The sequence below is a fragment of the Diadema setosum genome, chromosome 2 (genome assembly GCF_964275005.1).
Source record: "Diadema setosum chromosome 2, eeDiaSeto1, whole genome shotgun sequence".
NCBI classification, from domain to species: domain Eukaryota; kingdom Metazoa; phylum Echinodermata; class Echinoidea; order Diadematoida; family Diadematidae; genus Diadema; species Diadema setosum.
This window is the reverse complement of record NC_092686.1, coordinates 20682704-20700264: the sequence shown is the minus strand read 5'-3', so window position 1 is coordinate 20700264 and position 17561 is coordinate 20682704. Positions and strand designations below refer to the sequence as shown.

The following is a 17561-nucleotide window of genomic DNA, read 5'->3' as shown; positions in this document are numbered from 1 at the left end:
TTATATAAATTTTTCAATTGTTTTGGTATATATAGCACATACATTACAGCAATTTTTTTGCTCTTCTAGTCTCTGTGAATAAGATAGTATACTTGATCTGATGTTTTATTCTGAACACTAAGTGAAAAAGAAGGAATTAGCCTGGGATTTGAACTAACATCACATGTACTGCTTACCAGGCAGTGGTTCTATACTCATGAGCTTAAGCCAGTTCACACCAGTGACTCCATGATATTTGAACAAATCACTCTGCCTCACTTCCTTTTCATTCTCTCTTGGTCATATTCATAGTCAATCATCAGTCTCTAGTCAATAAGGTGAGTTATAAGAGTGAAAAGAACCTTTGTTTTGTGGAAAGAGTGTCGTTACAATGATTTCCCCTTCCTTTGCTCTTACTCTCTTTGAATAAGATTGTACACGTGCTTCTTAATCTGTATTATTATGTAAACGAAGTGAAAAAGAAGGAACTAGCCTAAGATTTGATCCAGCATCAGTTACTGCTTACCGGTTGTGGCGTTGTGGTGTTGTGGCCGAGTGAATAAGAGCACTTACCTTTGAATCACGAGAACATGGTATGGGGGTTTGTGGGTTCAAGCTCAATGAAGCTTGACAAGTCTGCCCGGTTCAGCAATGGGATGTACTCAGTAGGATGAGAATATTTATATTTGTTGATCAGCATGTGCTTGGCTGTAAAATGGGGATTGGCTGGAATAAGCACCATGGAGTGGAGAGTGAGCACTGTCAGTGCTGGTTGGAAATAATGTATCCAGTGACTTTGGTACTAGTAATAGTTTGTAAAGCCCATCAAAATTGTTAACAAGTCTGAAATGCACTGTATAAATACTACCTATTATTAATTATTATTATCATCACCAGGCTGTGGTACTACCACTCAGCCAAAGCCAGTTCACAGCTGTGACACAATGATGTTTGAACAAATACCCACTGTGCTATATTACCTACCTCACTTCCCTTTTTCTCTTGGTGTTATTCATAATTCACTAGCCTCCAGTCAGTAAAATTGAGTAATAAGAGTGAAGGAAGTTTTTGTTTTGCAGATAGAGTGTAGATACAAAGATTTTGTTGTTTATTGTTACTCTCTAAGAATAAAGTAACATGCTCTGCATAACCTGTTTGATTATGAACACCAAGTAAAAGAGAAGGAATTAAAAGAGCATGTGATATGACCTTGATAGACTAGAGTCCACCAACAAAGAGCCCTAAAGGTCTAAAGAAAAAAGACTGAAAGCTTGGCCATAAACCACTTTAAAAACTAGCTATAATTGTCTGCTGAATGTTTCCTCTTCTCTCATTGAATAAATAATGAAGGAACTACACTGGCTCTGTACAAGGTTTGGACCCCTTTTTGCACTCTGTGTATCAATACATTATGTATGTATGGACATTACAAAGATTACAAATATATTACTCTGAATGCATATGGCTAGATCTTGAACGCTTTACCTTTACCTATACTCTACATTACTTTCATTACATAAAACAACAACACCATATCTAAATAGTACAATTTGAAGCATCGTTTGTCTACTACCCTTGACCCTGGACAAATGACTGGCTGTCCTTGCAAAAATACTGTTCTCTGACGTCTGCAGAACGGATAAGTCCCTTTAAATCAGCCCATCACTTTCATTAAACATCACTGCATACCTGACACTGCGTCGGACAACCAATGGTTGCTTGCTCACTATGATCACATGCTAATTATGAGCAGCAGCGATGATCTGCCAATGACATCTGTGATTTGTGGTCCAAACAGTGGCCATAAAACAACTCTCTGAGATAGGTACACCATACGCAAAATAGGCAAGGATGCACTAGAGACTGATCACTACTGCTTACTGAGCATGAAACCAATTAATTACCTATCAGTGGCTTCCATATCCACAATTTTGTTTTTTCTTGGGTCAATGGAAATGAACATAATCCGATCAAAACCATTCCTAATTATTTGAGACCGTAATTTGAAGAGGAATTAGCCAGTAAAAGATATGCTGTTGCATCAATTGATATCCACATACATTAATATATATATATATATATATATATATATATATATATATATATATATATACACCAGAACTTTTACTGTGACTGATTACATTTCTTTAAAATAAGGAAAATGAATAAGTTACACTGAATATAAGTTGGAAATTCCTTTTTAAAATGTAACATACTTCATAATTTGTTTAGTCGGGTGTGTGCAGGCATTATAATAGTGCAGAAGGGTCAAAGAAAATTTTTGGCTTGGGTATACTTGACGATATTCACACAAACTGATGATTTGAATTCAGTTTCATAATCTTTCACCACCTAAATCAGAACTTTCAAAAGACATCTTGCAAATGAGGGATCATTTCTATTTCAGTCAACCCTGTGTGCAACAGGGCTAACTCCCATGTGGGTCACATTATTCTTAGACCACAATGTATGAGCACTTTTGGAAAATATCATGTTTTACAATGCCATCAACTTAAGAAGCGATTTTGCTAGACACAGTGTGAGTAAAGTTGTAGAGAAAAATTCAAACATTCCCATGATGTAAATCTTATTACAAAGCTGTGATTACTTTGATTGCAAATAGTCAGTAGTGATGTTATTGTCCAGATCTGGGAGGTATGACTCTTGCAGGCACAACCAAAACAGAAAATTAGAATTTACACAAAAACCCCAATGAAACACTGCTAACCACATTTAATCCATTGCACACATATTATCTGAGTAAAGTTTTCATTGTACTGTGCAATCTATCAGTCGGTTTGGGCGGGGTTGTATGATGACTAAGTAAAATATGCAAACTTGGCAAGCTTTCAATTGAAACAAGCATGTGAACAATGCACATTAAATGTTGATTATTGGCTGGAAAGGGGGGGGGGGAGTATCAAGAATTCAAAGTCATTCAAAGACAGTCACGCAAAGAGGACACTTGTCTTTCGTGTATTAATGATATTGGTATCTCCATGGACATTCTCATTGTTCATATAAATGAGGAAGACAGGTTCATTAGGCTGAATTTGCTAAGGGACTGAAAATGACCAGTGAGGGAAGTATAGGCATTTTTTGTTTTGTTTTAGGCAACACCCAAGTGTACAAACCATCTGAAACAGGCTACATGCTGCAAATCTATATGCACAAAGATATGTTATGAGGTATTCATTGTCCTACTTCCAACCAGGGAGGTGGGATGAGAAACTTCCTACCTCGCTGTTCCACCATAAGGCCAATTGCTGTGCTACAGGATGACAATGTCCAGCCCCACAGAGCAAGAATAATGAACCCATTGAGGAAGTAACGGGTTGATTTTGTTATTACACACATCTTCTACATAGACACCTGCCACAGTATACTTGGGACTAGTCTTCAACAGGTTAACATGCTCCTTGAGGAGGAAGAAGTTGACTACAGAGAATGGCCTACAAACAGCCCAGATCAGATCCCTATAAAGCATCTGTGAGATGAACTTGGCCTAGCTGTGCAAAGTCGTGTCACTTACCAGACCACACAATAGCCAATCTCTGCAAGCTCCTAGTTGAGGAATGGGATGCTATCCCACAACAGTGAGTGAGGTCATTTTTTAACAATATATGAGGAGGGGATTTCAGGCTGTTGTCAATGCCTTTGGGGGTTACAACCACAATTGAACAGTTTGATTAAAAAACGACGATTGATATCATGTCTTTACTCTAATTCTGTTTGTCTTCTGCAAATGTGATGAGAGAGTATTTGTGATGATGAGAGTTTATTTGTTTGTGTCTACTGTAAAATTGTGGATTTGGCATTTGGCATACGTTTGTTGTTTGTCTCTGTTTTTTGTCATTGCCATGATTTTGCATTTGCTGTTCATGTGACAGGATGTTTTTCACTCAGATTAAAGGTCCAGTTTACCTTTGGGAGCAGTGATTTCAAAAATTTTCAAGATATCATATTTTATGCATATGTGTAGGTCTGTTGTATCATAAAACATCCTACCATATGAAATATTTGCAATAAAACCTAAAATATAAGGAGATATCAGGGTTTTTCTCAATAAACCGTAACTGTATACGGTTTAGTCTGGAAAATTTTTTATTATAACTATTGTTCACATTTTGTGTATTCAACAACATTTAACATCGATTATACGGATTCAAATTTTGACAGTGGTTGTTTCTATCCCTAACTCACATTTTAGAACTATTTTATAGCACTAATGCTTTCATCTGCAAATGGTAAATTATGCCTTTAACTAGCAAAATAAAACACTACATAATTTTTAACAATCAAATCAATTTTCTCAAATCAACTTTTCTCTTCCAATCCCACTCCCAGTTTACTTACCATGCACATTGCCCCTTTGACAAAACATGTCAAATATGGTAGGCCTACTGTCAGATAGAAAACCATATACAGCTTTAAGATGATACCAAACATGACAACTGTTATTCACAGAAATATGATCTATCAAATTTGAGTGTGCCTTTTTTTTTTGCTGGGTATATAAAATGCATGACTATGTAAGACAGTATGTATGTATGCAAATACCTATTCTCATATATAATTTACAAAACGTGAGTGTTGTAATGTTACAATGTTATATTTCAATGTTATATCATTTGACAGAACTACATTGATATGCTTGTGCATACTATGTCAAGCAGCACGGTTATTTGGTTGCGCAATAAAAATCTCATCAAGATATCGAGTTACTGTTCGTATCTGTCCTTCAAATTTGTCCTTTTTGCTTATATGAGTATGTTATGTGAACTGTATAGTAATTAAACAAAAAGAAACTACAATAACAGCAACCCATTCCAACAACAAGCAGTTCTCATTGCATGATATCTTGCACATTTTGTGTTCATTTATTGAGAATCCTACTTGTGTGCATATGATTATCGCATAATGATCAAAGCTAAACACACATGGAAACGTGTACGGGATCCTGCCATTTGCAAATTTCTCACTAATGAAAAAAAAAAATCTCACTAAGTAAAGCCAAACAAAACTTTAACAGAATAATCCTGCATATAAGATCCATTTTGTTGCTATTTTTTCAGTGATGTTGCCACAATTTTTTCAAATCAGAATTTTACGGGATTACACACTGTTCTTTGAAATTTATCTACATCATTCCGACAATCTATATGGCACTTCCCAGCTGCTTTTCAAGAACTGAAATGTGGCATATTTCTAACACAAGGACTTCAAAGTAACAACTTAGTGTGTTGAATGCTGATTTGTAACCAGAGAAGTCATCACTTTGAAATGTACTAGCTTAAACTGAGTTACTTACCAGCATCTAAATCCTCATAATTAGACCGATCCAAGATTGTAACAGTGTGCTGATCATGAGGTAGCTTGCAGCAGTAGCGACGAATGTTGACTGTGAGTACCAGCATGACAATGGGAATCTAAAAAAAAAAAAAAAGGATAAACATGAAAAAAATGGAAAAGAAATAAACTATAGACTGTCTCATACAAAGCGGTCCTGTGTTGGAATAAGCAATGCTTGAGCTAGGCATACCTCTATTCAGGACTATCCTTGTAAAGATTTTAGAGTGAAAATGAGATTCCTCACTAAAAGAGGGTTGAAAATAAACAGAGAAATAAAATCCTCAAAACACCACGGAACAGACAGCACCATCAATATGATAGTACTTGTACTGAGGAAGTGCATAGCCAGTGGCTATTAACAGCAATCAATTATAGACACTACCCTTAACAACCACCAAATAAACACACCCCAAACACACACACACACACAAACAAACAAACAATTTGAAGAAGAGGTCTTTAAACCTTTCAGAAGAATGTTTAAGCCATACTCACTGAGCTTGAAGTTTGTTTGGTTTTTTTTATCATGTGGGAATCTTTGAAAACAAATGCAAATGAGCTTCAGTGAGTGACACACATACCAATTTTTTTTTTTTTTTTTTTTTTTTTATGAAAGCAATATTTTTGCCTGCTTGTTATGAACTGTAACTGATATTGAAAGATTTGAATAAAATTTAATCTTTCACGACATTAAGTAAAAGCAACAAACCAAAGTCAATTTTCCATGACCAAAATGAACACATCTATGCAAGTGCTTCATCTTATTTTATTTGTTCATTGATAAAACATCCTCATTTTGGCTTTGAATTTCATTCAATGAGCTGGAAGCTCTGGCATACTGAAATTATGTGGACATTAACCGACCTTTGTCATGTCAAATCATACCTTTATAGCTCTTGCATCATGTTGTCTGACACTGTATTTATATTCTCTATGGTGCTCAAATCTCATGTAAGACTGATGCATCACCATCTACAAATTGTGCACTTTAGAACAACAAATTGGCAGATTCATATATTGAAGCCATTGGACACTGCTCAGAAGCAAGTGTAGGAAGGCTTTCCCAAGTCATTGGTGTAAAGAATCCCCTGCCCACTTACTCTATTTTGCAGCAGCTGTAATATCATGAAACTAAAACAACAAAATGTTTCATGGTCTCTCTTGAGGAAGGCATTGTGGAGAGGAATATCACATGTTTGCTGTTGTTGAGGTTGTTTGTGAGGACAACCAACCTTGTTGGCTTTATTGTTTATTATTGCTCCTAACATTACAATCAATTCCTTCACTATTAATCTAGTTGCTTAAGAAAAGGAATTTAGCAAAGACTTTTGCACAAGCCAGTGGTGGTGTATTGAAGGGTAATGACAACATCATTACATCTAGCTAGCACATGTTATTACAGTCAGACCATTAAGTTATGTTACTCCCGCACGCACTGCGCACGGGGCTGCTTCGTGCGGCTGCGTGCGGTTTCGCACGGGTGCGCGCGGCTCCGTGCCATTTCATACGGCCTCGTGCGGGTGCGTGCGCTTCTGTACGCCCCCGTGCGACCCCGTGCGACCTCGTGCGCCTCCGTGCGGCTGCGTGCCAGTCTGTGCGCCTCCGTGCGGCTGCGTGCCACCGTCGAGTGCGGACCATCTGGCACGCTACCGTGCGAGGTGTTGGCACGGTACCGTGCGTGGTGCTGGCACGCTACCGTGCGAGTCCGTGCGAATCTAGCATCCTGCTAGTCCCGACACGGGACTCTTATCTTTTTTTCACTCTCTCATACGCCCTCATTGGCGGTATACGAAGGCAGTCTAGGCAGTGGACTAGCATCCTGCGTGCGAATCCACTGGAGGCCGTGCGTGCATGCATTGTAAATAATAATATCCCTTTTGTAAGTGTGTGCTCATGACTATGTGTGCGCCTGCGTGTCCATGTCTGTGGATCCGTGCCCATGCCTGTGTGCCTGCAAGCGATCGCGAGAAGACGATACGATGTACACACTGTACAATGTTCAATAAAAGCCCTTACAAGTCTGTGCAACTGCGTATTACATGTAAACACTCATGCCTGTCCAAAAATGGACGATTTTCTACATTGCAGAGATCACTTGCAATCTTTCTAAGAATATGGAGTACCATCACCGTGTGTACATGTATCTCTCCTTGCAAAGAAATTAGAAAAATTGTGTGGTTGTATGTGTGTCTTTATCACTCGATAACTTGAACAGTGTAGAAATAATCATGGTAATAATCACAATTAACAACAACAGAGAAAAACTATTGTATTTACATCAAGGGAACCATTTGTTGATGATGATGATGATGATGATGATGATCACTCAAAAGGTAATAATATATGTACATTGTAGATGTTCCATATTGTTACATTATCAGTATGGTGTATTAGTATTTTTACTATTTTTGCCTCTCTTAAAAAAAAAAAAAACACACACACACACATTCTTTGTCCTTTCTGATATTCCCCGAAAGCTTTGAAATATATGTAGAGCTTACACATTGTCGTAAGCAGGAGATAAAAAAAAAAAACATCGTCGCTGCAGGATAGGTCGGTACATTAACAGTTTCCGTCTCGATAGGTTTGTAATCTTGGCAAAATATATATATACATATACATAGATTAAGAAATATAAATATACATTTATATATATATATATATATATTATATACATATACACAAATATATATAGATATTGATTGAATCGTTTCTTTATTCAAGAAAATGTTTTACATTACACCACCGGTCTAGTTATCCCAAGGTTTCTTTGAAAATGCTGCAAGCATCAAAATATCAAACATCGTAATTTTTTATATACAATTTCCCGTGAATGCTAAGCGTATGAGAGAAAGAGATAGAAAAGAACAAAAAACTTCTGCCATATGTCTTGTTTCTCGCTTTATTGCAGCGTATGTCATTGTCGAAGTATAAATGCTATGATAAATGTTGGTAACAACCACATGAGAACTTGCACATTCGATTCCCAACAACCATTAAATCATTGGGGTCCGTAAAAAAGGTTACATAATACATACGAAGCACCTCATTATAATGTATTCGATGGACCGGTGCAGAAAAACTGGCTGTCTGTAATCGGCCTTTGAACATCTCTATTATGCTCATAATCCCCGACTTTTCAGATGGCGGCTACGAGCGCGTCCAGGGATGTTTTTGTATCAACATTCTGACTATTCATGGAGGTACAATGTAACCTGATACTCTGGCCACCTGGTCTATTCAAAGTATTATTGCGTAATACACGCGCGTAATTATGTTAGGCTGTGTTTCACCATGATGAATATATAGGACCCCGTAGTAGCAATATCGGCTCTTGCGTTGTATGAATGCTATACAGGGATCCTCCATTTGGTTCGTTGGTCAAGTATATGGATTCTTTTAACGATCTTATAAGCAGGCTGTCATTCATAAGTATGACAGAAAAACAAACAACAACTTCAAGCAACATCGAAGTTGAGTTTCGCGAACTAATCTTCCATTTGAGTTGGTTTCTCGGTTTTGTTTCAACAATTTTTATAATGTTGACAAAAGCCTGATGGGATGTTCAATATTCAATTAAATCATTGCACCTTTCTCGCAATCTTTGACAACTAATGATGACTAAACCTGTGAAATCCACGATTTATTTATTCATTTATCTATTTTTTTGTATAGAGACGTTTTCTTTCTGAATTTATCTATCATGACTGCCTCCAGATTTCGACCATAATTATATGTCTTAGGTTTCCATGGGATCAATAAAGGAGATCAACGAGCGCATTTGTAGGTTTCCTGTCGGGTTTAATGTTGCAAAGTTTATGTGCAATCACGATTCACTTACAACCCTATATACACCGTAATGTCGGGATGAGATATTGTTCACTACACATCAAGTGAGATTAAATCTTACACAGTGTACTGTGATATGATATATATGATAAAAGTCATCAGCAAACGGGATAGATTATTGTTTTGTCTATGTGTGTGTGTGTGTGTGTGTGCGTGTGTGTGTGTGAGAGAGAGAGAGAGAGACATGAGAAAGGGTGGAGAATATATATATATATATATATATATATATATATTTATATAATTATATATTCACTTACAACTATATGATCTTATAAAACACATGTTCAAGTCAGTTGACGGAACATTTATAAGCTCTTCCGGTCTGCCTATGAAACATCGGAGTCTATGCGATAAGAAGAAAGATTGAGAGATAGAGAGAAAAAAATAAAATAGGCTGGTCTTCTAAATTTTGTTCGATGAATGGTAATCTTAACACACTTTTGCAAACGAAATGAAATATCATACACGGCTAGGTTTGCCTATAATCTGTGTTATGGTGATATCTTATTAGATTATACATAATAATACGGGCAAAGTATCTTAGATAAGTGATCGCCACCATCGATGAGGATATTCAATCTAGACGACTAATTGAAGATGATGAGAATAAAGAAGACATAGTGGATAGCTGGAAAGGAAAGTAATGTGATGCAATGAGATAAAAATGAAGGAGCACGAATCGAGGCAAATGTATTACAAAGGAAGAGAAAATGGCATATTCGAGTGTTCAAAATGGTTAAACATTATGCGAAGATTTCGTAGTCATTTTTTTTTTCTGTGTCTGTGTGTGTGTGTACGTTTGTTTTCTAATTTTACTGTTATGTATTCAAACTCGTCGACAAAATAAAAGAAAAAAAGATAGCGCCATGAATATGTTCATAATTCAATCTCAGTTTCCTCTCACTATATCCTATCACTTCAAAAAAACGTATTCAAATTAGAATGCCCGTAGACAATTCAAATTCGTCTCCATGTGAGAGAGCGTCTTTTCAAACAGGGTCGGAGGTGACCATTCCCGAATTCGACGCAGAAGTTAATTCAATTTAGCAACAACAAAAAAAGGCTGGCCATCGCGTATACTCCAGCAGCTGTAGAAGAAGCCGACATGATCATAGAAGTATGACAAGCACAAGCCACACAGGCTTGAAGGCCTAAAATTATTACATCACTTGAGAAAATAAGGAAAAGGCAATATCTTTGTTGAAATAAACAACATTTCTCCTGGCATTCTTCAATCTCTCATAACAGACGGCTAATTTTGCTGAATTGTTCTTCTCTTATGTCATGAGTGTAAATCAATATTTGCTTATTTATTGTTTATACAGTACCAGTCATCCCCCGATAAAAGACAAGAAAGAAATGAAGAACTAATCTCATTCAATAAGCATAATGTATAAAGGAAATGAGCATTTGCTGCAATCGTTTATGAATATGAAAATGCTGCAATGTGCATGAGTGCGCGAAGTCTAATGGAATGAAAAAATGTAGTCCTACCTAAATGCATATATATCCTTATATATATATATATATATGTTACGCTGGCACGATAAGTGAATAAACCACTTCAATAGCAGCATGAAAACATTTGATTTCATCGATACACATGAGATAAGACAAGAACATTTCATGCTTTTATTGCCCAAAATACCTTGCTCCTAAACAAAGTGTTCAATTGAAGCGATGGGTTATCACAGGTCCATCTCTCACAAAATTAATCACTCTTCACAAATTTGACGCGCTTTCTACGAAGGCAAATGCATTCTATGGACCGGTGCAGAAAAAAAGAGACCGTCTGTAATCGGCCTTTGAACTTCTCTATTATGCTCATAATCCCCGACTTTTCTAGGAGCGCGTCCAGGAATGTCTTTATATCAACATCCTGTCTATTCAATAAGGTACAATGTAACCTGATACTCTGGCCACCTGGTCTATTCAAAGTATTCTTGCGTAAAACATTCGCATATGTTAGGCTGTGTTTCACCATGATGAATATATAGGACCCCATAAAGGCAATAACCATCGGATCTTGCGTTGCATGAATGTTATACAGAATATCCTCTATTTGGTTTGTTGGCCAAGTAGATTATTTGAACGACCTGTAAATGACATAATCAGACTGTCATTCATAGGTATGAGAGAAAGAAAAAAAAACAACTTCAAGCAACATCCAAGTTGAGTTTCGCAGACCAATCTTTCATTTGAGTTAGTTTCTCGGTTTTGTTTCAGCAATTATCCCTTTCATAATGTTGACAAGAGCCTGATGGGATTTTCAATATTCAAATAAATCATTGCATCTTTCTTGCTTTCTTTGACAACTTATGATAACTAAATCTGAAAAAATCCATGCTATTGCGGTACCTGCCATCCACACAGAAGTTTCTTCTCTTTTTTTTTTGTATAAGAAGTTTGCTTTCTGGAATTATCCATTATGTCTGCCTACAGATATGACTTAAGGTTTCCATGGGATTTAATAAAAGAGATCAACGAGCACATTTGTGATTCAACAGTAGGGGTTAAATGCTGCCAATTGTATGTACAATGTTATAATTGACTTAAAACTCTACTGCCAAGAAGTATTGCTCATTACGAATCACATGTAATAAGATTTCACATAGTGATAAGACAGAAGTTATTTGTTATAATATTATTATGATGAAAACTCATCACTAACCGGAAAGACTATTGTTTTGTGGAATTTGTATATTTGATAGAACATTTATGAGGTCTTCCGGTCTTCAGGCGAAACACTGGAATCTATAGCGATGAGAAGAAAGATTGAAAGGGAGAGAAAGAGAGAGGGAGAAAAATAGGCTGGTCTTCTAAATGTTGTTTGATGAATGTACATATATTAGATATTGTTGTATATATATATATATGTATATATATATATATATATATATATATATATATATATATATATATATATATAATACAGGCAAAGCATCATCGAGAAGTGATCTTCACTAATGATATTATTCAATCAAAGAATTGGATAACTGGAAAGAGAGGGAGAGAGATCAAAGAGGGTGGGGGGGGGGAGAAATATGATGGTCTTCTAAATTCTTTTTGATAGATGGTAATCCGATCACACTTTAGCAATCGAAATGTAATGTTACATCCGGTCAGGTTTGCCTATCTGTGTTATGGCAATATCTTTTGAGATTGTATATACGGGCAAAATATCTGTATACGTTTGTAGGCGGGAATGAAGTGGATAGCCGGAAAGGAAAGTGATGAAATGTAATGGGAAAGAATAAAGGAGCACTAATCGAAGGAAATGTATCATAAAAGAAAAGTAATGGAAACTTGATTATAAATAATGGCACATTATGCAAAGATTTTGCAGTCGTTTTTCTGTATGTTTTTATTTCAATTTCATAGTTAAGTAATTCATAATCGCCAACAAAAAATAGCTTCCTGAAGATGGCCATTCAGGTTTGTTTTCCCTTCGCTATATGCTATCCCTTCAAATGTAGCATGAACACACTTCAATTTATAGTCCATGGGCCAAGACCCGAAAAATGGGTTGTTGGTACCACCTGAGGTGGCAAAACCTTTTTGGTGTCAGTTTGTTTTCGGGCAGAGATATGCTTATCAAGCTATGATAGCATTTCCAAATGAGTAGCTTAGTCATAAAAAAATGTTGTTTTTTTTTTAAACCAATTTGGTCTCGTTTTTATATCCCTATACTTCTGAATCGAAACTAACCGCTATAAAAAGAAGAGCACTGTCTTCCGTACGTCCACAGGTGTTCTGTTGTAAGCGCGATGCGCTTAGTCTTTATTCAAGGCAGCGAAGGGAATATCCAAAGGGTTATGATGTCCACAGCTGTCACGCGGTGCGCTTATATAGTCTTCATCTGGACCAATGTACCGTTATCATATCTAAAGTTCCTCATATAAGGGATTATCTACACTATTTTTATACCACCCTCTAAACAAATAAATCAATTTTAAACAAAAATCACTCTGTTTATTTACAATATTATTCATTATAATGTATTGTAGTGTACCGGTCCATTGTATTTGCATTATCCTTTTTTGTTGGATGAAAACAAAGCGACATCGGCGTGGTGTTAGCGTTTTCACACTAGCGTTTTTGCCGGAAAATGATAGATAATTGCAAAATACGGTAAAATTCAAGAGGAATCTTTTTTTTTTTTTTTGGTTGTTGTTGTTGTTGTTTTAAGATAAAAGGATATACACTGTATCATAAGCTTTGGATATTCCCTTCGCCGTCTAGAATAAAGACTAAGCGCACCGCGTTTACAACAGAATACCTGTGAACATATACCATAGAGCTGCATTTTACAGCTCTACGGAACATACAGAAAACAGTACTCCTGTGCTTATTTTTAAGGATGTGCCTCTCTTAATGATTGCGATTGATGTTCAACTATTTCTTTCACGCAAGCTTGAAAAGGAAGAAGCTAAAATTCAGGCAAGGAGACGAGTTTTCTTCCATGAGATACAATCATTAAGACATACATCTATTCCCGAAAGTTGTGTGATTGCTTATGTGCTAAAGAATTGTGTCCATTACATGAATCAGGCACTATACAAAACGGTTGAAATCTACTGAAAGTCGAACTTGTTTTTTTTTTTTTCATTTCCATTTAAAGCGGGGATAGACTAGAAATTTGTTTGTCTATACTGACAGGAGACATTACATTTTCCAGTTCATGCTCTGCATTTAAACAGTCACCATATTTTCGTGGTCAGAATCAGATAATGGACAAATGATATATTATAAAAATGAAATTACGAAACTACGAACACGCCATATGTGCAAATATTATGAACTTCAATGAATTAAACTTACTTGTGATATTCTGCATAAAAAACAAGCACGCCGATTAGATAATTTAATAGAATTAATAGAACACACAGCAATATCATGCATGGCGGATCAAATCAAGTTCAATTGGTGAGAAAGCTACATGAAGTTAAAAAGTTGACTTCTTTTCGTTTCTCTTTCAATTCATGAAGACAGAATTACATTGTATATCTAATGAAGAGGATTGTCTCTGTTGCGAACGATCGCTATATATAGCACTGTTAGTCGTCTGCGCAAATCCTAATCCCTAAATACTTAAATTTTTGCTTGATAATGTAATAACCCTGCTTATAACTTTATAAAGGACTCGCAAATTCAAAGTTTCAAAACGTATACTAAAATATTATATTGCACACGGTGTATTTCAAAAAACATTTTGAATGCGTTGTGTGTAAGCATGTTAATAGCATCAATCTGCCTTTTATTTTCCGTACGTAAAGCGCACAGAAACGTAACCAAACGTTACCAAATACAGTGAAATGCATTGTACGGCGTGGTACTATCATTAGAAGTATATCCCATTCCTTTTTACTTTTATTTGCTAGAAGCAGTCGTCAAACCATGCGTCATTTTCGACGACATCATTTAGGAATTAGAATGTATGAAAATAATCGGTACTCATTTATTTTGCGCTACTGACATAGCATTTACATTTTCCAACTTTTATTGACATGCAGTATTATGTTACTGTATGGTTACGATTACGAATGTTGGTTATGAATTCAAAAGACTGGTTTATTAATCGAAATATAAAGGTAATAGCTGTTTTGAAAGTAGTTCGATGCAAATTCAAAACGCAATCGAAATCATCGTCATAGGGGAACTGATATCTCTAGAAAACTTGTTGAGGCTAGTAAAGATTGCCATATGCAATCTTTGTAGAAAGTTTTGACTTAGGCCATCTTTCGGATATTTTGAGAAATTATATAAAGAAAATTATTTGTTTTGATTATGTCAAGAATTAGTTTGAACTATGAGAACAAAAAGGCGCGGTTACCCAAACAATGTCGTAGTTCGAAAAGACATGATGGGTAAAGTGAATTCATGACTTGACTAATCCTTACTGAATTGATGATCACTACTGTAAACTATCAGTTATGTCTTGTAGATGATACCTCTGTAATCGTAGTCAAAATTCTTTTGAGCGATGAGACGAAAACCAACAAACAAAATGCCGTGTATCATCGCTCGAGATTCCAACATTTGGCGTCACCCGACCAACAATAAGTGTCGAATCAAATGGAATATCATGTTGTGGGTTAGCAGACTGTGTTACGATTTTTAAATGTTTCGAGCAGTTGTTTAAAAAAAAAAGAGAAAATGAGGCAAAGTTCAAAAAATTAGAAAAAAGCACGTAAATGCCGGCGATCATGTTTGATAATCAAAGTAAGAGATTATAATCGGCCGTGCGGATGTATATGATTGCCTTATTTACATGTCTGATTTCTGTAAACTATGTTATATTTAAATGTAAGTTCCCTTTCCTCCTTGATAAAAGTTGTGTTGGGTTTTCGCTATAGGCATTTATTAGGAAACACTGTAAAAACGACAACAAATGCGTACTATACATCAAGAGATGACCTATACATACATGAAACACAAAAATTTGTGTACGTTCTGATATAATGCAACTGCTTGTTTGTTAGTTAGTTAGTTTGTTTGTTTGTTTGTTTTGAATTACCATGGTCTTTGTTGAGGGAAAGATGAAGAAAACTAGTAGAGTGTATTACTCTCAAATCCGGATAATTGCGATAAGTGTGTATCCCCGCCCTTTCTATACAGGTAAACGATTTAAGCTTGGTATGCTATTATAAAAGCCTGCATGTGTCACGCAGAAGAACTGATTCCGCAATCACTTTTAACCTTTCATAAAATTCACGTTTTAAGATAGTAACGACAGCTTGTAGGAGATAGAGTAACTTAGCGTCCCTGACTGTGGTTCTGAAGACAAAAGGGGACTGAAAAATTCTTTTACAAACTAGCAGACATAATGCCGATCCTCCAACACTGTTGCTCCATTCAGTCACTGATTCTGCTATCAATGGCGAAGAAAGAATACTGGTTGCGTCTTTATCCACCCCTTGATAGCAGGAAGTTTACCTTTCATTGTTTAAGGCTTCGTTGATGCGGGGTTTACTCGGATACAAGGCGTGAACAGTGTCGTCCGAGTTCTTTCATTTGAAATTCCTCAGAATACGCAATTCAATGGGCAATTAGCGCTGCTACTTCGCAAAGCTGTTAGCCAAATTCTTTGCAGACTTGACCTCTCACATGTCAGCTACACGCAATACACGACAAACAGCTATCATTACAAACATTCTGATTAAAAAACAAAACAAAATGAAGAAGCACACTTTTGAGTAGCGACACAGCTTTCTGTCCCTTTCTCAGATAGGTCCTACCTCTAAAAAAATACACAGATGACAAGAGTCAGAGTATCCTCAAAAGGGAACACGACCTACATTGTATTTGGGCATTAATAATGTTTATCTTCCGATTTCTCTCCATGCCGTCGCGGCCCAAACCATCATAAGAAATAAGGCAATAAGTTTTATTAACCAGGGAAACAATAGTATGCATTACATAAATTTGGCGAATTATCACACGAATTGTCGACTTAATAAAAACGAGAATACATGTAATTGACAACTTTTAGGCCCTACTATATCTCCAGAGATGAACTTTAAACAGCAAGGCACATACCAGGGAAAGAAAGTTATGATTATTTGAATGAATTCATTAATGAGGCCAATTAATAACCGTTGTAAAAGTACACACTCGCATACAGAGGTTTCAAGTTCGATTATTATGATCATTGTATTAGCTCATAGATAAAGTATTATAAATTCTGCGTGATCGTTCGTTGGAATTATTTTTTTCAGCGCGATTTGTGCGTCACATCAATCACCACTTCATGAAATGGAGGGCATGTATCAAACGAAACTCGCTGGTCATGCAATCGATAGCCTTGGTCAGCTCACTATTATTGCGTAATTCTAAAGCCCTCACCGCTTGACCGCCGCGCGCACCATGCTTTGTTTTGTCTTCAATGGGGTCAAGAGCAATGCCTCATTAGCATACACCCTAGAAACGGAGGTGGAGTCTCAATCGGGCAAGAACAATAGGTGCGAAACGCAACGCAAAGGCGAGCGTTCGAAAAAAATGTAACCGAAAAAATTGTCTCAGAAAAACTGTGATTTGGGACACTTGTACTCATTTTTACACGCTGAAATTTTCTGTACAAACAGATAAAACATCAAGGAATCAAAATCCGTATAAAAAAATTTCGACCCGAGCACTGCTTCCCCTTCATTTGCGGCTCATTACGGGAAAACTCGCCGTGGGACTTATGACTCATTTTGTCGGAGCGCCACACACGTGATGCGCTCCGTCGGAATGAGTCAAAAGTCGCAAAAAATGAGATCGTAGTTATGCCTATATGTGAATTCTACAGACACTAAGCTTTACACTGATATGTAATACAACTCATTTGGACATCCCTATGGATCATAGAAACGAATATTATCTACGCTTATGATGTCAGT

At 36.4% G+C, this 17561-nt stretch overlaps 2 protein-coding genes across 2 annotated transcripts in view; both read right to left on the bottom strand.

Annotated features, from left to right (window-relative positions):
- The window catches only part of LOC140246225 (mitochondrial 10-formyltetrahydrofolate dehydrogenase-like), a 647794-nt gene that overhangs the window by 474872 nt on the left and 155361 nt on the right, over positions 1–17561 (bottom strand). The gene's annotated exons all lie outside the window — the stretch shown is intronic.
- The window catches only part of LOC140240658 (major facilitator superfamily domain-containing protein 4A-like), a 103323-nt gene that overhangs the window by 34031 nt on the left and 51731 nt on the right, over positions 1–17561 (bottom strand). Inside the window, exon 4 of the mRNA XM_072320415.1 lies at positions 5291–5408. Within this exon, the coding sequence (XP_072176516.1) occupies positions 5291–5408 (118 nt within the window). The remainder of the gene's footprint in view (positions 1–5290; positions 5409–17561) is intronic.